The 22,628-nt window shown below is 41.0% G+C and overlaps 1 protein-coding gene across 37 annotated transcripts; it reads right to left on the bottom strand.

Moving 5' to 3' along the window:
- Positions 1-6,442: 6,442 nt before the first annotated feature.
- On the bottom strand, positions 6,443-21,187 carry LOC145456384 (chromaffin granule amine transporter-like). 37 transcript variants are annotated; one of them, XM_080334460.1, is made up of 19 exons: positions 20,964-21,187; positions 18,646-18,792; positions 18,103-18,177; positions 17,968-18,042; positions 17,841-17,912; positions 17,700-17,774; positions 17,565-17,639; positions 17,426-17,500; positions 17,289-17,363; positions 17,159-17,233; positions 16,994-17,068; positions 15,147-15,368; positions 14,430-14,606; positions 9,664-9,803; positions 9,400-9,601; positions 9,122-9,269; positions 8,646-8,815; positions 7,241-7,377; positions 6,443-6,590 (listed from the first exon to the last, which is right to left on the bottom strand). In XM_080334460.1, exons 1-19 carry the CDS (start codon positions 21,070-21,072, stop codon positions 6,510-6,512), a joined length of 2,205 nt encoding a protein of 734 aa, XP_080190586.1. In that variant the 5' UTR covers positions 21,073-21,187; the 3' UTR covers positions 6,443-6,509. The 37 variants fall into 37 exon arrangements, 36 of the variants coding, with proteins under 36 accessions (XP_080190586.1, XP_080190588.1, XP_080190589.1 ...); XM_080334462.1 differs by having other exon boundaries at positions 17,159-17,227; XM_080334463.1 differs by having other exon boundaries at positions 17,565-17,633.
- Between the last annotated feature and the right edge of the window lie 1,441 nt (positions 21,188-22,628).

Genomic DNA, 22,628 nt, shown 5'->3' with positions numbered 1-22,628 from the left:
TCTTTGACACAGGGTATAGTTTGAAAATTTTCGAATACTTTTCGTGAATAAATTTGAATTTTTATCACTGAGCAGACGAACGTATCGGGCCCGTTGGACACCTTGCGCCACTTGGATATCGCTGAAAATCGGTGTGCTGTTACGTTTAACTACAGGCTATAGGTATTTGAAAACCATTCCTTGACACAGGGTATAGTTTGGCAAATTTAGAATATTTTTCGTGCCTAAATTTGAATTTTTATGACTCTGCATTCGAGCGTATCGGGTCCGTTGGACACCTTGCGCCACTTGGATATCGCTGAAAATTGGTGTGCTGCTAGGCGTAACTGTAAGCTATAGATATTTGAAAGTCATTCCTTGACACAGGTTATAGTTTGAAAATTTTCGAATATTTTTCGTGCATAAATTTGAATTTTCATGAGTGTGGAGTCCAGCGTATCGAGTCCGTTGAACACCTTGCGCCACTTGGATATTGCTGAAAATTGGTGTGCTGCTAGGCGTAACTGTAATCTATAGGTATTTGAGAACCATTCCTTGACACAGGGTATAGTTTGAAAAATTTTGAATATTTTTCGTGAATAAATTTGTATTTTTATGACTGTGCATGTGCAGTCCAGCGTATCGGGTCCGTTGGACACCTTGCGCCACTTGGATATCGCTGAAAATTGGTGTCGAATATTTTTCGTGATAAATTTGAATGCGCCACTTGGAGATAGTTGACAATTTGTGTGGTGTCAGATTGGCCTGCAAACTATACATATGTGAACGCCATTCATTGCCACAGTCTCTAGTTTGGAGAAGATTGATTCGATTCTAGGTTTAGTGACTGTTTGTTTGAGCGTATCATATAGTTTAGAGACATTTGAGGTACGGCGTTTAGCGTGTCGGAGCAATATCTGTTTTGTCAAATCCAGATTTTGTGTGCTAAAACTACATTTTGCGAAATTTCGTTTGCAGCAGAGCGATACCTTGCAGCTGTGAAAATTTCATGATGGAGATAGTCATTCGCGAGATAGCTGTGTTGAGTTAACAGTGTTGAGGTGCTAGTCGAGCTTATATTCTTTATTAGTTGTTTCACAAATGACGTGATGCGATAAAATCAGTCGAGTATTTATACGCTTTATTGATTTGAAGGCAATTTAATAAGTACTTCACCGTAACCTACGTCGAAACATCGTATGTGGCCGATGGCTGCCCCGCGGCATGGCCGGAAACTTGATCCTGGTGATACATCCGATACCTGCGGTACTCTACACAGTAGTTCTGATATTTATTTTTGATGGCTAGAATTTGATGGCTAACTTCGTCCCGGTGTCAGTTACCGGTATTAAGCCCACGCTATACGCACGAGCGTATTCAATTGTCAACGAAATCTGAGGGATTTCGAGTGCCACGGACACCACTTCCAGGACACTCCACAATGTAAATTCAAATTTAAAGTTTCTTCCTATCGCTATCAATATCATCATTCCAAAATCGACGAAATACGACATCCAAACCCTAATTTTGATTTTTTCTTTTTCCTGATTAAAGTTTGAATATTGCATTCAATCACGTCAACGTCCTCCACAAATATACCTATCGAATACAGGTTTTTCGCAATGCAGCATGCCCTGCCCATGACCCCGCCAGCCGCCACAGAAACGACACCCTCATACCCTGCCTCATTGTTCACAACTTCACAACAAGTGAAGTGGAAGTAGGTCAAGTAGCCAGTCACCAGTGCGATTCTGACAGAACATGCAGACGTCATGTTTTGTAAATTGCAAAATTATTGTTCTCGTGATGTGTGGTTGTGTGTGTGAGAGAGAGAGCGAGAAAATTCTTTTATTCGTCAAACCATGAAATACAGTATAGGCAATGTTCACAAACATTCACGTCTAATAATGACTTTTTTTCATATGTCTAAATACATATTACATGTACCTCCAAGAAACTCTTCACATATTACATGGTAGACTGGGAGAAACGATATGACCGAAGTCACCCAAGCATATTTGACAGTTCAATCTTAGAGTTCAAGTTTATTCCTAAAATTTCACCATTTCAAAACATCACAAGACTGCGATACAATGAAAAATAGGAAGGTGCCAAAACGACTTGGAGTAGTCTTTGAGATCAGACACCCACCTTGGCCTAGGCCAGTGGTTCTCAACCTTTTTCACATCGCGGACCGGCAAAATTTCAAAAATTGAAATCAACCCAAAACGTAAAGTATTCAACCGTTTTGCAAGTATATGGTGCTAAAGAGCAATATTTTGAGGCTTTTGATCGTAATAAATTATGTTCATGATAGCATCCATGTGATTTTACAGCAGTGAGTGTGCTTGTTCGAGGTAAAATAGCCTTGCTCAGATAAACATGCTTACGCCGAGAGTCGTTTATAGTCTTTCGCGCCGAAGGCCGTGTATTTAACCAACCTCGGTAACTCGAATAATATTATTGTCTTCGGCAATATCGAGGGAACTAGCGATTCGGATTCGAACCAAGCACCGTGTCATGTTGACTTGCTCATCGCCCACTACCACCAGACGTAGGCTGCTCTGGCTCTTGTGAATGCAATGCGCTGCACTAAAATACCCGACAACAGCTATACCTGGCCATCCACAAAACCAGGGCCGATCGCCAGCTCATCTGCCCAAAAGCGTTGGTCTTTGGCCCCCCATAGGGTGATAAACCAAACTTCTGGGGCTTGGCCACCCAACACCACGGTTGTATGGACGTTTTCGCCAGTACTTGTGAGCACATTCATTCTACGTAGTGTATGTAGTGTAGGTAGATAGATTATGTAACCTAATCACGCGAAGCGCGAAAACTTTCTATAATTCATGACTGAATCGGTCAATAATATTGGTAATTTCATATATATTGCTATAAATTTTTTATACTCTCAGAATTATATCAGATTATCCGGTAGAGTTGAGTGAGGTGTCGTCTTGGAAAATTTAGGGCACGTAATTAATATTAATCATACATATTCGGGTGGGCCTGTTGGAATAATTACCAGTATTGGGATCGAGTCACTACCTTCGAGTCACGAGTCATCTCGAGTCATTGCAGATTTTGACTCGAGTCAAGTCAATTCAATCGATATTTTGAAGGTGGCTCGAGTCAAGTCAAGTCACTCGAATTTTGGAGGTGACTCGAGTCAAGTCACAAGTCAAGTCAAATTGAATTTTCGAAGTATGAGTGATGATTCAAAGTCCTAACATTTTGCCAGCTGTGTGAAATACAGATTAATTAGCCTTTATCTTGAATCAAATAACGATCGCCAGTTAAATATACGTGCAAAAAGGCGAATTGGTATTGGTACAAATTGGTATGGTACAATAATAATACCCATCTACACATCCGTAAGAATACAAACGCATAAACTGTATTTATTAGATTTAATCATTCAAGAGGGTTGGTAAAGGTGAGCACTGCACAATGTGAGCACTGCGTCATCTAAGAAACAGTTATTAGATTACTCTACTACTACTACAACAGCGTAAGCTGTGATCATTTCGTTTGCGGCCAATATATTTGTGATATAACAATGGAGGACATGTGGAACTGGAACGTACAATAAGTGAAAGACTGGTTGCTCTCACAAGTGTCACTGGAGTATCGCGAATTATCCGAACATACACAATACACATGAATGAGATGATACATTGATTTAGTTGACACCATTTACTTATTGATGACTTGAAATTGACTCGTAAATTTTGCTCCGATTCACGAGTCAATAATCCACATTTCTGAAGCGCCGAGTCAAGTCAAGTCAGTCATTTTTGCAAAGTGACTCGAGTCAAGTCAAGTCATGCGACAAAGTTGACTCGAGTCATCCCAACACTTGATTACTTCAATGCATGTCGTTATTTCGTGACCACTGTCTGTTATGTAGTAAGTAGATAGTGAAATCACCCAAGCGTACTGAACTAAAGGACGCACACGATTCCAAATTGGTATTTCTTCATTGGCAAATAATTTTTCTCTATGGTGTGGTATTTGTTGTGTGGTGTGCAAATAGCCAGGACGACGAGATTAGACGCCAGCCATTTTGGAGCCTATATGGTCAATTAGACATATATCGAAGTTTTCGGCCAACATAGGGCGGTCCATTTCGGCCAAGGTTTTCTCGCTGGCGAATTTTTGGCACACTTTTCGGAGTCTGATGTTAGCCTGAACTTCATTATGTGTTGGCGCGTCATGGCACGGAAATGGCTGACGCCGAATTGCCTATTTCTATAAATCATAAGAATTTCTTGGGGGAAGACCAACCAAAAATAAAGACATTTAGTGACACTAAATTGCGCAAAGCTCGAAAAGAAATTGAAAAAAGTTGGATGAAGTTTTAAAAATACTCTATAATTTATGTTCATTCACGAAATAATTTTGGGTCCCCTTCAAGCTCGACCCCGCTCCAATTGGGGGAGTTGGGTGCGGACATTACGGTCATTCACAAAATGAATGAATTGAAAACGAATGATCGCGCGGTTTAGCGAGTCATCTCGTACTTGTCGCTTGCATGTCGTCAAATGACACAGTTTGAACTTCAAGTCAAATCGGATATGTTTCCATATCTAATGTTACTTCACGAAGTTCTGAATCAGTTTAAAATTTGATATTTTAATAATTTTAATTTTAAAAATATATTAAGGTATAAAATTGTAATATACCTGGCGGACCGGTTGGAAAGTCGTCGCAAACCGCGGCACCAGAGATGGGCAAGGAGAAAATGTCCTCAACATCTGAAGATGATGGGGGTAAGATACCAGAGTAGGTTCGAGCTTACATATGTTAGCTGACTATTGCTCGAGTATCAAACTAGACGACCTACAGAATTATTATGGGTTATTAGCGTAAATTTGGACCCTGAAACTCGCACTTGATTTGTCCTGTAGAAGCAAGATCAGTTTAAATCAACCAAATAGAGCAGTGAAAATGTTTATTTGAAGTATATTGATTTACTTTCGACTGCTTGTGGTTTTTGAAACGTTTCATACAATGAGCACAAAATATTAAAAGTAGTGCTATTGGGTTATGGGACATTGTGGTGGGTGCCTAACCCAAAAACTTGACGTGATTGAGAAAAACGGAAGTCATTTTTTAAGTCAGCGACCAAAAGTTAGTCAAAATCAATTGTCTGATCAAAGTAAAAAAAAATTGTGTTGACCAGTGTTATAGGCGATGTTCACAAACATTCACATGCAATAGTATATATTTTTTATATTTTCCTAACTATATTTTACACGGTGCAGCAAATTCCGTATTCAATTCCGAAATGAAAAGTCAAGCTGAGCAGGACAAAGACCGCAATATACGAACTTGGCAATTTCCTGCTTCCTCGTGACTTTCATTTTTAAGTAGGAATTCGAGTGAAAATGGGCATAAATGACGCTGAATAGGAAATTCGAAATTCGTGGTTCGAACGAAAGTGACGACTTTTTTAGTCAACCAAAGTAAAGTGCGAGAGAAAAACTGTACTTCCGGAGTTGAGCCGGAAAGTTGACCTTTTTTTAGTCAACCAACGGACAATGTGAAAAAAGTGTATTTCTGGAGTTTAGCTGGAAAGTTGACCTTATTTTAGTCAAGCGACCACGAAGTGGTAAAATTATATCATTTTTTTTCTGGATTTTCCTCGTGTATTTTAAGTTTGAAAATTTTGCTAAAGTGTCCTCCTCTCCCGATTCCAAAATATGGTAACCTTATGACGAGCGGATATAAAGACTATGCTGATAGTGCAGTGAGGTATAATACGCTACGGTAGCCTACCTGTGCATATTACGAATGACTACCTATGCCTCTATTTCAGCCTGGCTGGTGGATTCGAGGATTGAAGATGTGGTTTTAGGGCAAAATGGGATGTTTGGATTTAAGGAGAATATTATTTCCGCCCGCACCATGTGCTTGGACAACGGAGATGCGAATGAACCGTTGGACTTCTGTAATTTCGGCCAACATGCGACTTCGCGAAGTGTGTTACCAAATAAAACCTTGGCCGAACATGACCACCGCCTGTTGGCCGAAACCAGCAATATATATATATCGCCAATTTTGCATTGGCACGGAATAGTTCTGCGCTTGCTCTCTGAAGTCCCCACCTCCCTCAGCTTTACCGGTTGTTGTTGTTGTTGTTAAATAAAAGAAAAACTTGGCGCTTAGCCTTACCAGTAAATCTGATCGCGTGAACTGAGAGAGGATAAAAACAATAAATGCCACTATGCAATTATGCAATTATCAACATTACAGACGAAATTCAATCCTGAATATGATTTTTTTTTCGAGTTTCGCATACCCAGATTCCCTATAGCAGGGAAACGTGCTTTCCTGGTAGTCGTGTTTTATGATCCCGTAGAGGGGGGAGGGGCGATACCTACGTTTTGGGGGTGGGGCTAACGAAGTACCGTTTCGGCTCTGGTTACATCCACGACCTACCGACCAAGAAAACGCGTGGACGCTATCTCGTCAGCGAGGCACTTAATTATATTGATATACCATTCACTCGAAATTGTTATGTATGGTTAATCTATCCTTTTCTGGAATAGCAAATCTTCATCCTCTTCCGTATAGCGTGGGTTCGCGTCAACAGCCCGAAGGAGTGGCTATGAAGAGAAGAATGTGAGTCAAACATAGTAGCTTTATAAGCGAAGTGCTCGTCCTAAACTTCTGCTTAATAGATGTAGCGATTTCTACATATCCCTGATACAGATTGATCACAAAACTGGTTTTGACTAAAAATTGTAAAGTATAGAAGTGTAAGTGTTCTGTCCACAGGACCACTTATTGAAGGTTAGTGGAGAGGCAAAACCTGTCTGCTGACACTATACTCCGGAAAAAGGCAGTATTTCGTTAGTGAACAACTCAGGGTGTGAATCCGTGAAGTGAAAGGTTCGCGTTCATGTTAATCATGTGAACTCAAACATGATGAAAAGTTTGTTGGGAACATGAAACCTATGATGTCACATTACTTAATTGTATTCAATCCACATATGCAAATGGCGTCGCGGGTTGCAGTAACATTCGAAAGAAGACGATGTAACTATTTCAAAACCCAAAATTGCAACCATGAGTATGCCTTTTTATATAGTTTACACTACAAGCTCATGGTGATTGGTTGCTTAGAACGTACATACAAATAGTGTGTCTCGCAACTACTAGTCAAGTAATAAGATGTATACGAGAGATTTCAACGAAATGTATTTTCCTAGTTGCCGTATATGCGTATGGAAGCGTATTGCATAACTAGACCTACCTGTTCCTCTTCCTTTCTCGCAGGTGGATTCTTCAGGAAATATGCGAGAGGAGAGAATAATATGTTAACGGCAGCAACAACTATCATTACCCATTGGAAGCCTATTGCGCGCACAATCGTTCCGGCAAGCAGTGGTCCTGTTTAATATATTGGAACGTTGCAAATAGCCAGAAAATGTCAGTTATTCTTGAGATAAGGTTAGAGACATTTTCATTTAGGCCTATCGACAAACGTCAGATTCGTGCAGACATATGATAAATTATAGGGTCTAGTGTTTCCTAACTGACCTGCGGCAAAAGCAACATCTGATCAGTACCAAACTGCAGAAAATTGCGATGGTATGAAGAGTAAAGAAGAACTCGAGAAAATCGCATTACTAAGCGTTATAAACTCTTTTAACGGTGTGCACACTGCACAGGACCGTAACAGCACTTCGTCAGCCCCCAACGCTGGTATTGGGTCCCGAATAGGGTGATGAACCAAACTTCTGGGGTCTTCGTTCCCCAGACCTCCTATTACGTGGTGCGTCATCACAACGATAGTGTTATTATTACTGCGAAAGAATTCATGGTTGAATTCGGTCAATGAAATTGGAATTGCGTACCCATATATTAATGTCAGTTTTAACTACTAACCCACGTGTTCAGATTCACCTTTAGTGCTGACGGAATTGGTGTCATTGAAAATTTAGGGTCCGTAATTAATACTTATACATCTGTGAGCGGCTCATTGTTATCAATTACTTGTTGTGTGTTGTTATTTCGTGACCTCCCATATGCTAATAGTCAAATGATTTCGGAATCGCTGAAACGCACCAGACCAGACCTAAAGAACTTCTGCCGTGCGATGCACACGACTCAGAGTGACATTTCTTCACGGGACGCATAATTTTTCTCTGTATGGGTGGCATTTGTAATGTGGGACTCAGATTGCCATGATAAGAATATCAGGCGCCATCCATTTAGGCGCCTATCTACAAGAGAAAGTTCAACATATACTTAAATTGATCTATATATCGGTTTCGGCCAGCATGAGGCGGTACTTTTGGGTCAAGGTTTCCGAGTCGCCGAGCTTTTTGGCAGTACACTTCGCAGAGTCACACGTTAGCCGAAACGTCACTATCAACGTCTTGGTGTGCGTGACGCGGTAATGACCGTCATCGAAATTATGCATTTTGGAGAAGGTACCCATTCAAATATCAAGATAGCTAGCGACTGTAAATCGCGCAAGGCGTGAAGAAAATTTGAAAAAAGTTCTATGAAAATCCACAGAATACTCTATAATTTATGTTCATTCACGAAATAATTTTGGTCCCCCTTCGAGACCCCCCCCCCAATTGTGTGGTTTGGGTTTCTGTAGTTACGGCGCCGAGTGTGCTGTGCATATTATGACCTTCTCAACTTACCTACGATAAAAGCTATGCAGAATGCAGCGTCTCCTATTGCATATACCGTCCCATAAACATCGGAGGAGTGTCGAATATCAGCCAAATGACCAAGTATCGGGAAAAGAGAACTGTCAGCCAGGCCCGTGGCAACTCCAATCACGCCGACTGGTCCGAGTGATTGCTGAAATCTAACAATTGACAAACAAAGATTAAAATTGAGCAATATATGTTGGACACCTTACGGTTGATATCATCAATGGCCGTCCCTATGAATCTACGAACAATGTCGCAGTTATTCACAAGAGAGAGGCATGGACTTTTTATAAGAGCCCAGTGTAATTCCTTGTCTATAAGTCCCGGAACCGAAACGCAGAACATAATGATTGTCTGGGAAATTATTGTATAGGGTTGCCTTCTATAGGCTATTTACAAATACTGATTAATTCATCGCTATACTGGGCTTTGATTCTGATTCGTCGTTATATGTTCCTTACGTGTTGAAGAACGCAAGCAGAATATTCCCGGCACCGGTTGCAATAAATGCGGCTGCGACTAATATCCAGCGATAGCCACTTGTTCCCACACGGGAAAATATGGCTGTGACGATGGCATAACAGACTGCGGCTGGAACCATCACCAACCCTGTAAACAAACCCTGCGCTTTTTATGTCTGTTGCGGTATCCTCGTCATATCGTCACACTTGAGCCCTATAGGGTTCGCAAAGGCCGTATATATGGATTTATACATGATATGTACAATCTGCAGTCGTACCTAACTTCCATTCCGTTGCACAATCGGTGGTCAGCAACCACGTTGGCAAGCTTGTTTCCAATACTCCGATACTCATATTTCCCATCATTAAAGACGTGCTCGCGACTAAGATGTACGGATCTTTCAGCAATGTTAACAATGATGATGATGGTTTCGAGGATTCTGAACTCGGTTCCGCCGATTCTGAACCCTTATCCGTGGACTGTCAAAATTGAGAAAAAAACGATAGGTAACAGGATTATAATCACGAGTCTGCATATTTACCGAGGATGTTTTTTTCGCGATCAAAATTCTGGACATTAGTTGGGCCAGAGCAATCACGAACGCTGCGAATGCAAGTATCACAAATGGGAGTTCTTTTCCGCCGGATAGTTCGTACAGGAATCCTCCGAAAATCGGTCCAACTAAAAAATTCGACAACATAAAAGAAAGGCACATCCTTGAACAATATTATCAAAGATGTATCTAATGAAATGCATAGATACATAAAATAAGAGTGCACGATACTGCATGAGATATATTTACAACACTGCAGGCCACAGAGGGCAGTTGCAATCAGGGCTGCTTCTGGGGAACAAAAATATAAGATCATCATCATCATTGGTTTATTAGCAATTTTATCAGTTCAATACACCACAAAAAATGCGATACAATGAATAGACAGGAAGATGTCGAAGCGACTTGGATTTGTCAATGGAATCAGACACCCACGTTGGCCTAGGCGTAGTAAAGAGGAGGCATGCACAGTTGCACACTGAATGAAAGTAAAGAATACAGTATAGAAAAAGAAAGCGACAAGAATAGGGCGGCATGTCATGGGAAGATTTGTTTACAAAAAAGCATTTTCATTGCGTCCTCAGTTTATGGAACTATTGGGTCCACGTACAGAGCAATTGAGCATAGAATATGTAACGAATAGCGGGAAATATTTAGTAGGGATGGTGTGAACGTGCGTTCACGTCCACGTCCTGTGTGTGAACCTCGAAAATTTGGAGGTTTGCGAACGTGAACCTTTTTCATCTATTACAATTCGTCAGGTCGTTAAAACATTTTTGATTGAAATTCTTTGCATTTCAACTTCGAATCACTCTCCGCAGGAAACTGGCACCATGAAAAGAAATTCAGCACCAAGTGAGCTTGCACCTTGCCAATTTCAAAAGTTATTTGTTTACTATAAATATTCAGCTTTTTGTTTGTGGATACTTAGTATCTCTGATGTGGACTTTGCCCGCAATCACACAATAGCAAGAACGAAATACACTATACATGCAGTTGTCAGCGAATTTTGCTTGATCAACCAATCAATTATTGACATCAACAAAATTGATGTAGAGAATGTATTGTTGTCTAATGTAAAAAATCTTAGAAGGCGTACGGGATCTATATTGATTTGATGTGTTTATTGTATCGTAAAAACCAAATCCGCCCGATTGGGGTGTTGGCTACTGTATAAGTTGTTTTGTTTTTAGTTAATATCTATCGCAACTATAGAAATAGATTTTTCGCTTTGATCAATATCAATGTAACGATAGTCTGAACATGCTCTAAAGACAGTTCTTTTCAACCTGTGGGGTGGTACGCAGCACTTGTGCGAATGAAAACATGCAGTGCGAATGAGGTGGTGCGAATGGTGCGAATGAAAATCCGGATAAGTGCGGATGAAAATCGTAAATAATTGTTAATTTTTCCGACGTGGAATAATTTAAATGAACATAGTAGGAAATTCAACGTCAGTGTCTTCGTAACTTCAGTAATCAGTAGCCCTATAGTTGCGACGCAATTGTAAAAACTTGTTTGACTTACGAGTGGTTACGACTCACCACTAATCGTAGCGTTGACAATAACTTTGTCTCTCACAAGCCGTAGTGAATTAATATTTTCGCACTATAACTATTACGTAACGAATAGCCCGGTTTGAAAGCCGGTGTAGTGGCAGACATGCAGTGTATCAGCCCGTCTGAGCCGGCGACAGGCCGGAAAAATGACGTCAAATTGATTTTCTATTTTCGTCATAACAGTTCGATTAGCACGAGGCACGAGGATAATAGTAAATACCAACATTACAGACGCACATTTGCAAGTTACTATAACGCAAATTTTTACCCCTTCAAAGGTTATTAAAGTATGGGCCACAAAGGGTATAATTTTAGGTCGATATGGTGCCGGAGCTATCTGTTAATATGTATGTATTATTTGTTGAATTTATTGCAAAAAAATCTGCGATAGTTTTTTAGATATTCCAGGTCACGGTGTTGGGTACTATAGCCAATAGGCGAGACACGCAGAAAATATGGCTTGATCATGAGAATCTGCTGACCTTTGGTTTTAATTCACGATGAGATTTGTCGACTGGATTTTCCGGAAAACATGGTCGAAGACCGTTGGGTTGAACTGGTGTTGGCGTGTGCAACGACGAGCGAGTTGAGGCCTATCAGACTCATTCATTTTGAGGCCAACTCCTTCTGCGTCGGGGCACATGAAGATGTAAAGTTTTGGCCAACATATACTGTTGATGAATTGCGGTGCCAAAAAAACATCAGTGGCCACAAAACCTCGGCCAAAAATGACTGTCGCGGGATGGCCAAACCTTTGATATGGAAATGCTCCGTCGTAGGCAGTCGGCACAAAATAGTCATGTTCTTGCAATCGAGTTGACAGTAGTACAAATGCGACGAGCAGAGGAATTTTAATATACCTACATTGCGTTCGTCTGACATGTTTCGTGGGAACAATTGTGGTATGCGCGTTCTGTATGCAGGGCCGTAACTGCCGCACCCCAAAACCCCCAATTGGGGGGGGGGGGCGAGCTCGAAGGGGGCCCAAAATTATTTCGTGAATTAGCATAAATTATAGAGTATTTTTGAAAAATTCATGCTACTTTTTCAAAAGTTTTTCGCGCTACGCGCGATTTCAAGTTGCCAAATGTCTTGAATTTTGAGTATTCTTCCCCCAAGAAAAAATACGCTAGATTTATAGAAATGGGCATGTCGGCATTGGCCATTACCGCGCCACGATTTACCAAGACCTATAAAGTTTTAGGCCCTGTAGCATGTGACTCCAAGAAGTGGGCCAGGACGATCGGCAGCGAGAAAACCTTGGCCAAAAACGACCGCCTTTCTGTTGACCGAAAACTTCGTTATATATACAAAATACAAATAGGTTTAATTGGAAAAATTATATGCCAGTGAAGAAATACCAATTTGAAATCGTGTTCGTCTTTTACTTTAGTAGCCTACGTTGGGCGATTTTATATATTTTGATATAGCAGACAGGAGGTCACTAAATAACATCATGTTACGGAGTCATATCAAAGGGCCCTACAGTTTCCAAGACACCTCACCCCAGTCTACCGGTAAATCTGATTACGTGAGCAGAAATGACATGAAATTGATAGCAATATATATGCAATTCCCGACCATATTGGCCGATTCAATCATGAATTATAGAAAATTTTCGCGCTTCGCGCGTCCAGGCGAGAAAAGCTGTCAAGGTGAAAGGCGGCCAATGTAGATGACAAGTATCACGGTAAACAGCGGATAGCGTGAGGGGGGGCTGGGGGGCGAAGCCCCCCAGAGGTTGGGTACATCGTCATGTGGGGGGCCCAAGACCAACGTTTTTGGGGGGGGGGCTGACGAAGTGCTGTTACGGCCCTGTCTGTATGTCATATATGTCCGTAAAATCGTAGCGTACTACATAGTAATATTAAAAATGCGTTCTCATTCTTTTGTGAGGCTCGGGTCGCAAGAGGCCACTAAAGCTTTGATTTTTGTCGCGGTCCAAGAAACTGGTTATTGGTTATTGAAAGTTAATGAACTGTTATGAACTTTCAAGTTATATTGAGCTACAGAGCCGAACACACGGGATCGTGACTTTCTTTGGTCTTCTCATTTACAATTGAATAGTATATGAAATGAACCCGAATATTTTCGGTTGACACTCGTCAGGGTCATGACGTCATATTTTGTGATACGATTGTTGATATACAATATTCTTTCCAATTCTCTACTAGTTGCTGACGATTACCCCTGACGAGTGTCAGCCGAAAATATTCGGGCTCATTTCAATATGAATATACTATTCAATTGTATATTGAAGTTATGTACCTCCAAGTAGCTCTTCTTATTTACTCGCGAGACAGACAATGGCAAATGGTAAATAGAAAAAAGGACACTTTCGTTGATCGTTTTGGAGCTTATTTTCCAAAACATGAGGCAAAAGCCCCAAAAACAAACATGTAGATTTTTCACCCTTTCGACAAACTCGAGCCCCGGAGACCTTTGTGTCACCTCTCAAAAACGACTTCTGCCAGCAAGCGTTTTTGACTTGCGGAAAATACGCTTTATTTTAGATAGGAGTGCAGAACAGTTCTCAAGACCTGGCCATCCAATCACTAGTAGACGTTCTTGTACAAAACCCAACAACTTGTTTGGCCGACAATGGTTTTAGTGAAATAGTTGAAATCAAAACGAGGGAAAAGAGTTGCCTTGTAAATGAGACGCTTGATTGCCTACTAAGCTATAGTAGCCAATTTGTTGCACGTCTGAACAAAATATTCTGAAATATCTTCATCATCTTTTTGCATAACAATTTTCGGTTGGTTTGTGCGAATGAAATTTATTTTCGAAATAAAGTGCGAATGGAGCTCAAAAAGGTTGAAAGGCGGTGCCTTAAGAATACATTGTGCCTAGCCTTGTGCCTGTGTCTAGCCCAGACCGCCAAGGCGTAGCCTAATCTTATATTCCATTGCATGTCCTCGTCGAGATTGATGGGAAAGTGACATGAGATATTGATTACGGCATTTGATTGTACCAGTCGATAAAATTGGTGACGTTTAAAAAGTCTCCATGTATACTTCAGCATTGTGGCCTGAGTCGTCGGAAATGCAGGGTTGGAATTAGCAATATGACGTCACATGACGTCATAGATCACGTTCGCATTCACACGAACCAGAACATTTCAGGTGTTCAAACTATCCCAACTTAGCATATAGGACACATTCATTACATTGAAACTGTAACAAAAAAATTCACCTAACACTCCCGCTGCTATTCCTCCGAGCGCAACACCAAGCTTTTTTCCTCTCTCATCGTCGTCGGAATAAAGACTCGCCACCAACGCCATACCAGCCGTGGATGCACACGCTGATCCTACACCTTGCAAAGCTCGCGCGAAGAATAAAATCCAATAGGTAGTCCCAAATGCGAAAACTGATTGAAATGAATATAAATTGTTGTTGCTATACAATATATGGACATTTATTTGGCACGGACACCATATGATAAAGATGACAAATCACGCGTTTTCTTCAACATGAAAAAAAGTAATCCAAACCGATAATACTAATAATTTAAAGAGGTAGATGATATCAGTTGGTTAATCGCTGTAAAATCGTCTGGTAGTAGCAGCGGATCTCAATAATTAACATGAGATCATCTGTGTGTATGATTTACTAATTATATACCAGCCTTCACAATAGGCTCAACGCTTGAAATGCATTGTTTGGCGAACAAATTGAAATTCAAATTCGAATTAATAATATTGATATATGTATAGAACGCAGTGCAGACGCATAAAGTACGAATTGGTGAGGGATTTTCAAATGATGAAAATTTCTATTGCTCCCATAACCTATTAGGTTGACGAATTGTACATTCAAGAACCGAAAAAATGAAATAATTACGGAGGAGAATATAACAAACTTTTGTTAGGTAAAGTCGATTAATTCATACCATAACAATTCGACTCACTCAATGAAGACGCAATCATAATAGTGTATCCCCCTAACATAGGAATATTGAAACCAATTCTGTCGCATAAGGGACCGACGAAAATGTTGGTAACCATCTGCACGAAAGGTTTAGAAGAGAGGAGAAGCGCAAGATAAATGTTCTTTGCCGCCAGAGAGTCTGCATTGTGTTTTCCGGCGCATTCCTTATTAGGAATTTTCGAATGGGGATGGCCGGCGTTACCTGAAATGCATTTCAACATAATAGTTCATAATCAAAATAATTATAATCGGTGGTTATCTTATTTTCAAGATATACAATATACGATATGACGCAATGATCAGATATGAGGATGTAGAAAACGACCAAGAACGGTCTGGCAATCTAAAACCACCACAGATTCCTGATGTTAATAGCAGAGTTGCAATGAATCGAGTTCATTTTTCGTAATTCGACTTGATCCGAGCCATTTTACTGAATGCGTAAAATTCTCGCATCGACTTGCGTCACTTTTAGGATTGATGTGACTTATGCTCGAATCATTGCTCGACTCGTGACTCGTCATATGACTCCAGACAATCTAATGGCAAATTGAATAAAAGGAACGCTTCTGAGCACAAAGCCTCATAATACATTTGAACAATATATTCCTACGCAATTGATTATTATTTGGAGTCATCGGGTGTCTCAGATATTTTCTCATATTTCGTCACAGTGATTTAGCGACGGGATAATCCCCGCATTGCAGCACAACAATTGAAGTTTCTGGGATGCAAACGCACAGCACAGAGTTATTATAACCACAACTTCGTGCACTGATAGCAGGAGTATCCCTGACTGATAGTTATTACGCGCTGTCCAACCGCGGCCGCGATTTGATCAATTAGAGTCGGTGTCTCCCAGTAATCAACGTTAAAATGCACTTTTGCTATAGTAATTTGTAATCAGCGTGTTCTCTCGGACATACATCAGTTTAACAAACTAATCTGTTCTGGCAGCATGATTGTAAAACCCCCGTCTTTAATGCAGTAAAGAGACGAAAGCGAAACGTTGCCCGTTAGCATCCAGCGTGACCACTGACAAGTTTGTACTGTTCATGGTGTGTGTCGTCTACGACGCCTACTGTGGTAATTTACACCAGGCCAATTTATTTTCTCATTTTTATTCCGTAGCTGCCGATTTGTAGCACGGCCCACTTCCAGGCTTTCTACAAGAAACCGCTTACACGGATGAGACGGCGATGAGGAGCCTAGATAAACCTCCAACACTTGGGTAGAAATTCTGGAGTCGACCTCGGTCGGACTCGAACCCGCAATCCAACGGTGTTGCATATGCAGATAATACCTAGGGTTGCCATATGTCCTCTTAAGAGGATTAGTCCTCTTTTTGACCTTTTTTAAAAGTGTTCTTGGAGGACGCCCAAATGTCCTATTTTCGAGAATTTGTCCTCTTTTTTGAAAATGTTGGTTAAATTAAGGTGGAAATTTGGACTGATCTAGATATAGGAAATCAGCGCTCAAGTAACGGTCTGGCGGGTAACGCATGATCGATCGTATCTCGAATGAAATCCCAGAAAGTTATGGGATCAGAACGTAAATGGCAATTATGTATTTCTGCGATTAAGCATAACGTCAGTCAGTTGAATGCTAAAGTATGGGTAAAGTATATAAATGAAAGCGTGGCAACAACTTTTTGTATTATCCCGACTGCTTCAATCACGATGTCCGCTTGTAATCAGATTTAACAGATGAAGTGATTTAGTGTTTTAGTGGTATCACCCTTCCAATGTGTCGTCACAATAAATACATCTTTCATAGGACATACATCCTTCATAGGACATTATTTGGCAATGCGATAGATAGGCTTACCCGAACGTTCTTTCGGACTCTCAATTTTGGATGAGGATTTGTTGCTGTTGGTCATTGTGGTAGCCATCGCTGTACCTATAGAGTATATATTTCCAATGAATTGAGTCTGGTATGATGTTGCCGTTCCAATTTCCAAAAGTCCCATTCTATGCATTTTTCATGTACCTGTGGTTGGTGTTGAACTCCCAGCTGACTTATTGTAAGATGATGTCGACATGGTTAGGTTGTTCAATGCTGTACCTTGAGCACATATACGAATTGAGTGGGGTATTAGAATGCCATTACACTCACATACCTGGGGTTGGTGTTGAACTCACAACTGTCTTATTGTAAGATGATGTCGACATGGTGAGGTTCTTCAATGATGTACCTTGTATATATACGAATTGAGTCGGGTATGAGTATGACAGTGCACTGAGTGAAGTTATATACCTGGGGTTGGTTTTGAACTCCCAACTGATGTCTTGTAAGATGATGTCGACATGGTGAGGTTGTTCAATGTTGTACCTTGAGTATATATACGAATTGAGGCGGATATGAGTATGACATCGCACTGAGTGCAGCTATATACCTGAGGTTGGTGTTGAACTCCCAACTGTTTTGTTGTAAGATGATGTCGACATGGTGAGGTTGTTCAATGCTGTACCTTGAGTACATACACGAATAGAGTTGGGTATGAGTTGAGTATGCCATTGCAGTCACATACCTGGGGTTGGTGTTGAACTCCCAACTGTCTTATTGTGAGATGATGTCGACATGGTGAGGTTGTTCAATGATGTACCTTGTGTGTATATATACGAATTGAGTCGGGTATGAGTATGACAGTGCACTGAGTGAAGTCATATACCTGAGATTGGTGTTGAATTCCCAACTGTCTTGTAAGATGATGTCGACATGGTGAGGTTGTTCAATGTTGTACCTTGAGTATATATACGAATTGAGTCGGGTATGAGCATGACATTGCAGTAATATACCTGGGGTTGGTTTTGAACTCCCAGCTGTCTCATTGTAAGATGATGTCGACATGGTGAGGTTGTTCAATGCTGTACCTTTAGTACATACACGAATTGAGTTGGGTATGAGTTGAGTATGCCATTGCAGTCACATACTTGGGGTTGGTGTTGAACTCCCAACTGTCTTATTGTAAGATGATGTCGACATGGTGAGGTTGTTCAATGCTGTACCTTAAGTATATATACGAATTGAGTCGGGTATGCTGCGTATGACATTACAGATCAAAGGGTCTTACGCGATGCAATAGGCCTATCTGGGATTTATGCTGGACTCCCAGCTGTCATATTGTAGATAGGCGTCGATATGTAAGCGATATAAGTTGACGTAGTATTTGTTGTACCATGAATATATTTTCAAAAGTAGTAGGTCACGTGTACGAACTGTTACAGTCTCTTGGGTTGCTATTCTGATATTCCACATTGGAAATACGAACAATGACTTTCGATATGAATCATGGAGTATTCCACGATCGTGTATTGCAGCTCAAACTTTAAAATGTACATTATGTCACCTGATGCGTAATCATTGATCACCAATTATAATAACAATATAAATAGGGCCCGAATTGAAAATAACGGCGAGTATAGTCCTGTTCTGATAGATAACGGTAGCCAGTAGGAAATGAATTTTGGCAATACCCGATAGATACTGAGTAGAATTTTTCTCCGTTGTAAATATCGGATTTCCCAATGATGAAGTTGCCGTCACCTTTGCGACGAATGGACTGGAATTAGTCCCCTCTCCCAATATATGATGTTCCAGAAAATATTTCGGAAGTATCGGCACTGCATAGAAAACAAAATGCGGTCACGTAGAGCTGAAACACTCTACAATAGCTCACGGTATGACCTATATCCACGTCGTCATAACCCGAGTACAATTCGTGGTAATCATTTCTCGGACTGTAGTATTACCACCGAGCTTCTAGCTGTAAGACTGACTACTTAGACAGATACCTTTACAAGCCGAACTCGAAGTGTATTCCTCAGCAGACCACATGCATGTCTGTTATCCAACAATACAGGAACCCATCGCTGGGCGCTCAAGCATATCATAACACCACATCTCCCTTTTTTAAGTGGGAGAGACATCAACACTACTTACATCATATACAAGTGACAAGGCATTTCGATGGCGTGGGTTCGAATCCCACTGCTGACACCATGTAGTAATACCACCGAGCTTCTAGCTGTAAGACTGACTACTTAGATCAGGGGTGGGCAAACTTTTGAGCTCGCGGGCCGCATTCAACATCTGAATCCATTCACGGGCCGCACTATATAAAATTGGGATTATAAACCCAAACGCAATATTGGTATTTGATTACATAGTGAGGACATAGAGATAATATATGTGCTTATTTAAAACAAAACAAACGTTGCGTTGATGATATCGTACACGCGTCAGAAACATATAGTGGCGAGATTTCATAGGCTGGTCGACCTCAATAACCAATTTGTCAAAACTATAGAGATGAAAGTCTGTTGTCTCGATTGAAATTTAAATATGCGAGCAGCGATCTGTGCATAGATTTACTAATTCCAGTCTTGGTTCAGTTCCATGGCACACAATGCTGACAGCATCATAACCATGTTAGCTTCAAACACGCTTCTACTATGCGTAGGTGTAGTATATTCTTATTGCTGACAGCATCATAACCATGTTAGCTTCAATCACGCTTTTACTATGTGTAGATATGATACCTATTATTACCCCAATTCTACGCACACAGAGAACGAATCTACCTAAAACACGCGCGAATCGTTTTTATAAGCACATCACTGAAATAATTAAAACTGGAGTGGCCAATCTGAAATCACACTCGTGATCCGAATTATGTCAATCTCGTTTAGGATTTCTGTGATGTTTAGCAGTTGAAACCTTTCAAACTGCTTGGGCGTTGAGATCGGGATGTCGCGCCAGAAATTAAACATAAAAAATAATATGGGGAGTATTTACCTTAGAACCGTGGTTCTCAATTTTTACGACACACCCCCCACATGAGGGTGAAAGATTTCGCGCTAGCAGACCTAACAGATAGTTTAATGGCATGGAAGGTTACGACTGTGGATGAGATATTTTGAAATATGAAATTCAGACTAAATACGGAGCGAGAAATATGAACTGGATGTAAATGCCGCGAAGCGCGAAAATTATTTCCAGTTTAGATCAGCTACGCGCCCCTCTTCAGATGCTTTCACGCCCCCAAGGGGGGCGCGTCACCCAGTTTGAGAGTCACTGTCTAAGGATTATCATATTGCAATATACTAAGAAAAAGTGTAATCAAGTCCCTGCATTATGTCGATTTTTAATACGCATTTAATCAATATTTGAAAAAAGTTTCTTTTGACTCTCGCGGGCCGCACAGAACGGTGTTGCGGGCCGCATGCGGCCCGCGGGCCGTAGTTTGCCCACCCCTGACTTAGATAGATACCTTCACAAGCCGAACTCGAAGTGTATTCCTCAGCAGACCACATGCATGTCTGTTATCCAACAATACAGGAACCCATCGCTGGGCGCTCAAGCATATCATAACACCACACGGACTAGGTCGCAAAGGGGTTCCACGCAAACGCCGCAAAATTTTAGGGGTCTTCGCTAAAAGAATTTACGAACCCCTGCCATGTAGGGAACATATCGGCAAGGAAAGACCCCGTTCCCGAATACTACCGGAAACAGGTTTTGTGAAGTATTGCGGGCTTCTGCTGGTCAATTCCAAATATTCACAAAGAAAGTTGATTCATATTTCAATTCTAATCAGCAGTACAGCAAAACTGCACTCAACATTCAATGAAGCAGTCCAGAGTATGCTATACCCTATGAAAATTCATTTTAAATTGTGTTAATGATGTGCTTTCCTCAGATCGAGCATTTCTATGTCCGATACTGTTCTTGGTTAAGCGAAATAGCAAATATTAGCCAAGAGAATACATCATGAACCGAAATGGATACTTACCTACACTTGTAAGCAGCATGCTATCAATCATCAAGGTAGCATAGACTATTACTACTGCAGTCAGTTTTGATTGGCGAATTTTCGACCAGCATTTCGAACAGCCGGACATTTGATATATTGATCACAAGACTCAGCTGTACAGTGTACACAATGCAAGTGACGAGCACTCCCAAGAAACGGCAGTCGAAACGATTTGGTTAAGTAAACTCAACCTCTCACCTGGACCTACCAATATAGTGTAAAGTGAAAGAACGTACTGCAACAGTTATGCACATCCAACTATTGAGAAATAGCCTACACCAGTGGTTTCCAACATTTTTCGACTCACCGCTCCCTTATAAAGCTCGACACAAATCCCCCCCCCCACCCCCATATTTACGGGTCGAAAAAACGGGGCATATCAACGGGAAATTTATTCACCGAACTGTCATCGCCGGTGAACTGACTAAAAAGAAAGGCCATTTTCCGAGTAGGTGCTCGGAAAATCGGTTTTCGCATGTAGGCTACTTTCCGTAGAGTTGGCCTTTTTTGAGTTAACGTTCGCATCATTGTCTGCGTTAATTAAATATATCTCACTTGACGTTCTATAATCAGATCTGGTCAAAATAATCACCATTGCTCCATGTGGTGATTCGTAAGTAAGCGAATATTAGTGTCATCTTATTAATCTTCCATTGCACAGTACACTCCTGTATCATCACTACTGTGTCATTATTTTCTGTTCTGCTGTCGCTTGTCTGCTATGTTGCTTAAAGCCACGTTTTACTAAATTGAATAATCGGTTATGGCAATGCAATAGTCAGTTCTCGACACTCTTCCTGTAGAAGTAGAAGTAATGTCATAAATTTGTACTCAATTGCAAGAAGAATTTGCAAGACCTACTGAAACTACTTCAAGTAGAAAGAGACAATTGAAATGTCCTAATAGCCAGGGTTGTAATGACTAGGGCTGGGCAAAATAGTACCTGAGTGATTCGATTCTGAATCACGAACTAGGCAAGCGATGATATCGTGCGCTTCGATGCGGATGCGATAGTGCAGGCAGCGAACGTACAGTACGCACCGGGGCTACTGCTGATGTAATTGATCAAGCGAGTGAAACTAGGCTTGTTGGAGACGCGATAAATTAGGCAAGCGTCCCAAGCGACGATTGCCGAGCGCACGACAATCAATAACATAATTTCGCGATCATCTCAGCGGGAAATCGCGTCGAGTTACATCGTGCGCAGACGAATCTCTCTAATTGGCAACACGCTTCTCGCTAATTGGCCGCGCGCAACGGGTTACCCTCGCTCACATAAGCGGCAGCAGGTAATGTCGTAAACAGAAATACATTGCGATTTGTTCTAAATAACACAATCGAGGGGTCTGCCGGAGCATGCCAAACCGAATTCTAGGCATGCCGCATACCTAAAAAAATGTCTAGGTATGCGTGGCATACCTTGCATACCCAGGTTCGGCGCCTATGGTCGCAGGTTTTGGTAGTAGGCCATTTGTTTCAGCTAAGTAGGTTATTTCCATTCAATATTTTACAGCATTATTGATTGAACCTTGTAAACTTGAAAGTTTATCTCCACTACTGCTGCTCTGTAATATTAAAACAAGCTCCAGGTTTTGAATGACTCGGACCAATTGTACGTATCGTCACTATCGAAACCCGAACCTC

Source organism: Botryllus schlosseri, chromosome 14 (genome assembly GCF_051294905.1).
Source record: "Botryllus schlosseri isolate E-star chromosome 14, Bs_hap1, whole genome shotgun sequence".
NCBI classification, from domain to species: Eukaryota; Metazoa; Chordata; class Ascidiacea; order Stolidobranchia; family Styelidae; genus Botryllus; species Botryllus schlosseri.
This window is presented reverse-complemented; position numbering and strand designations above follow the sequence as displayed.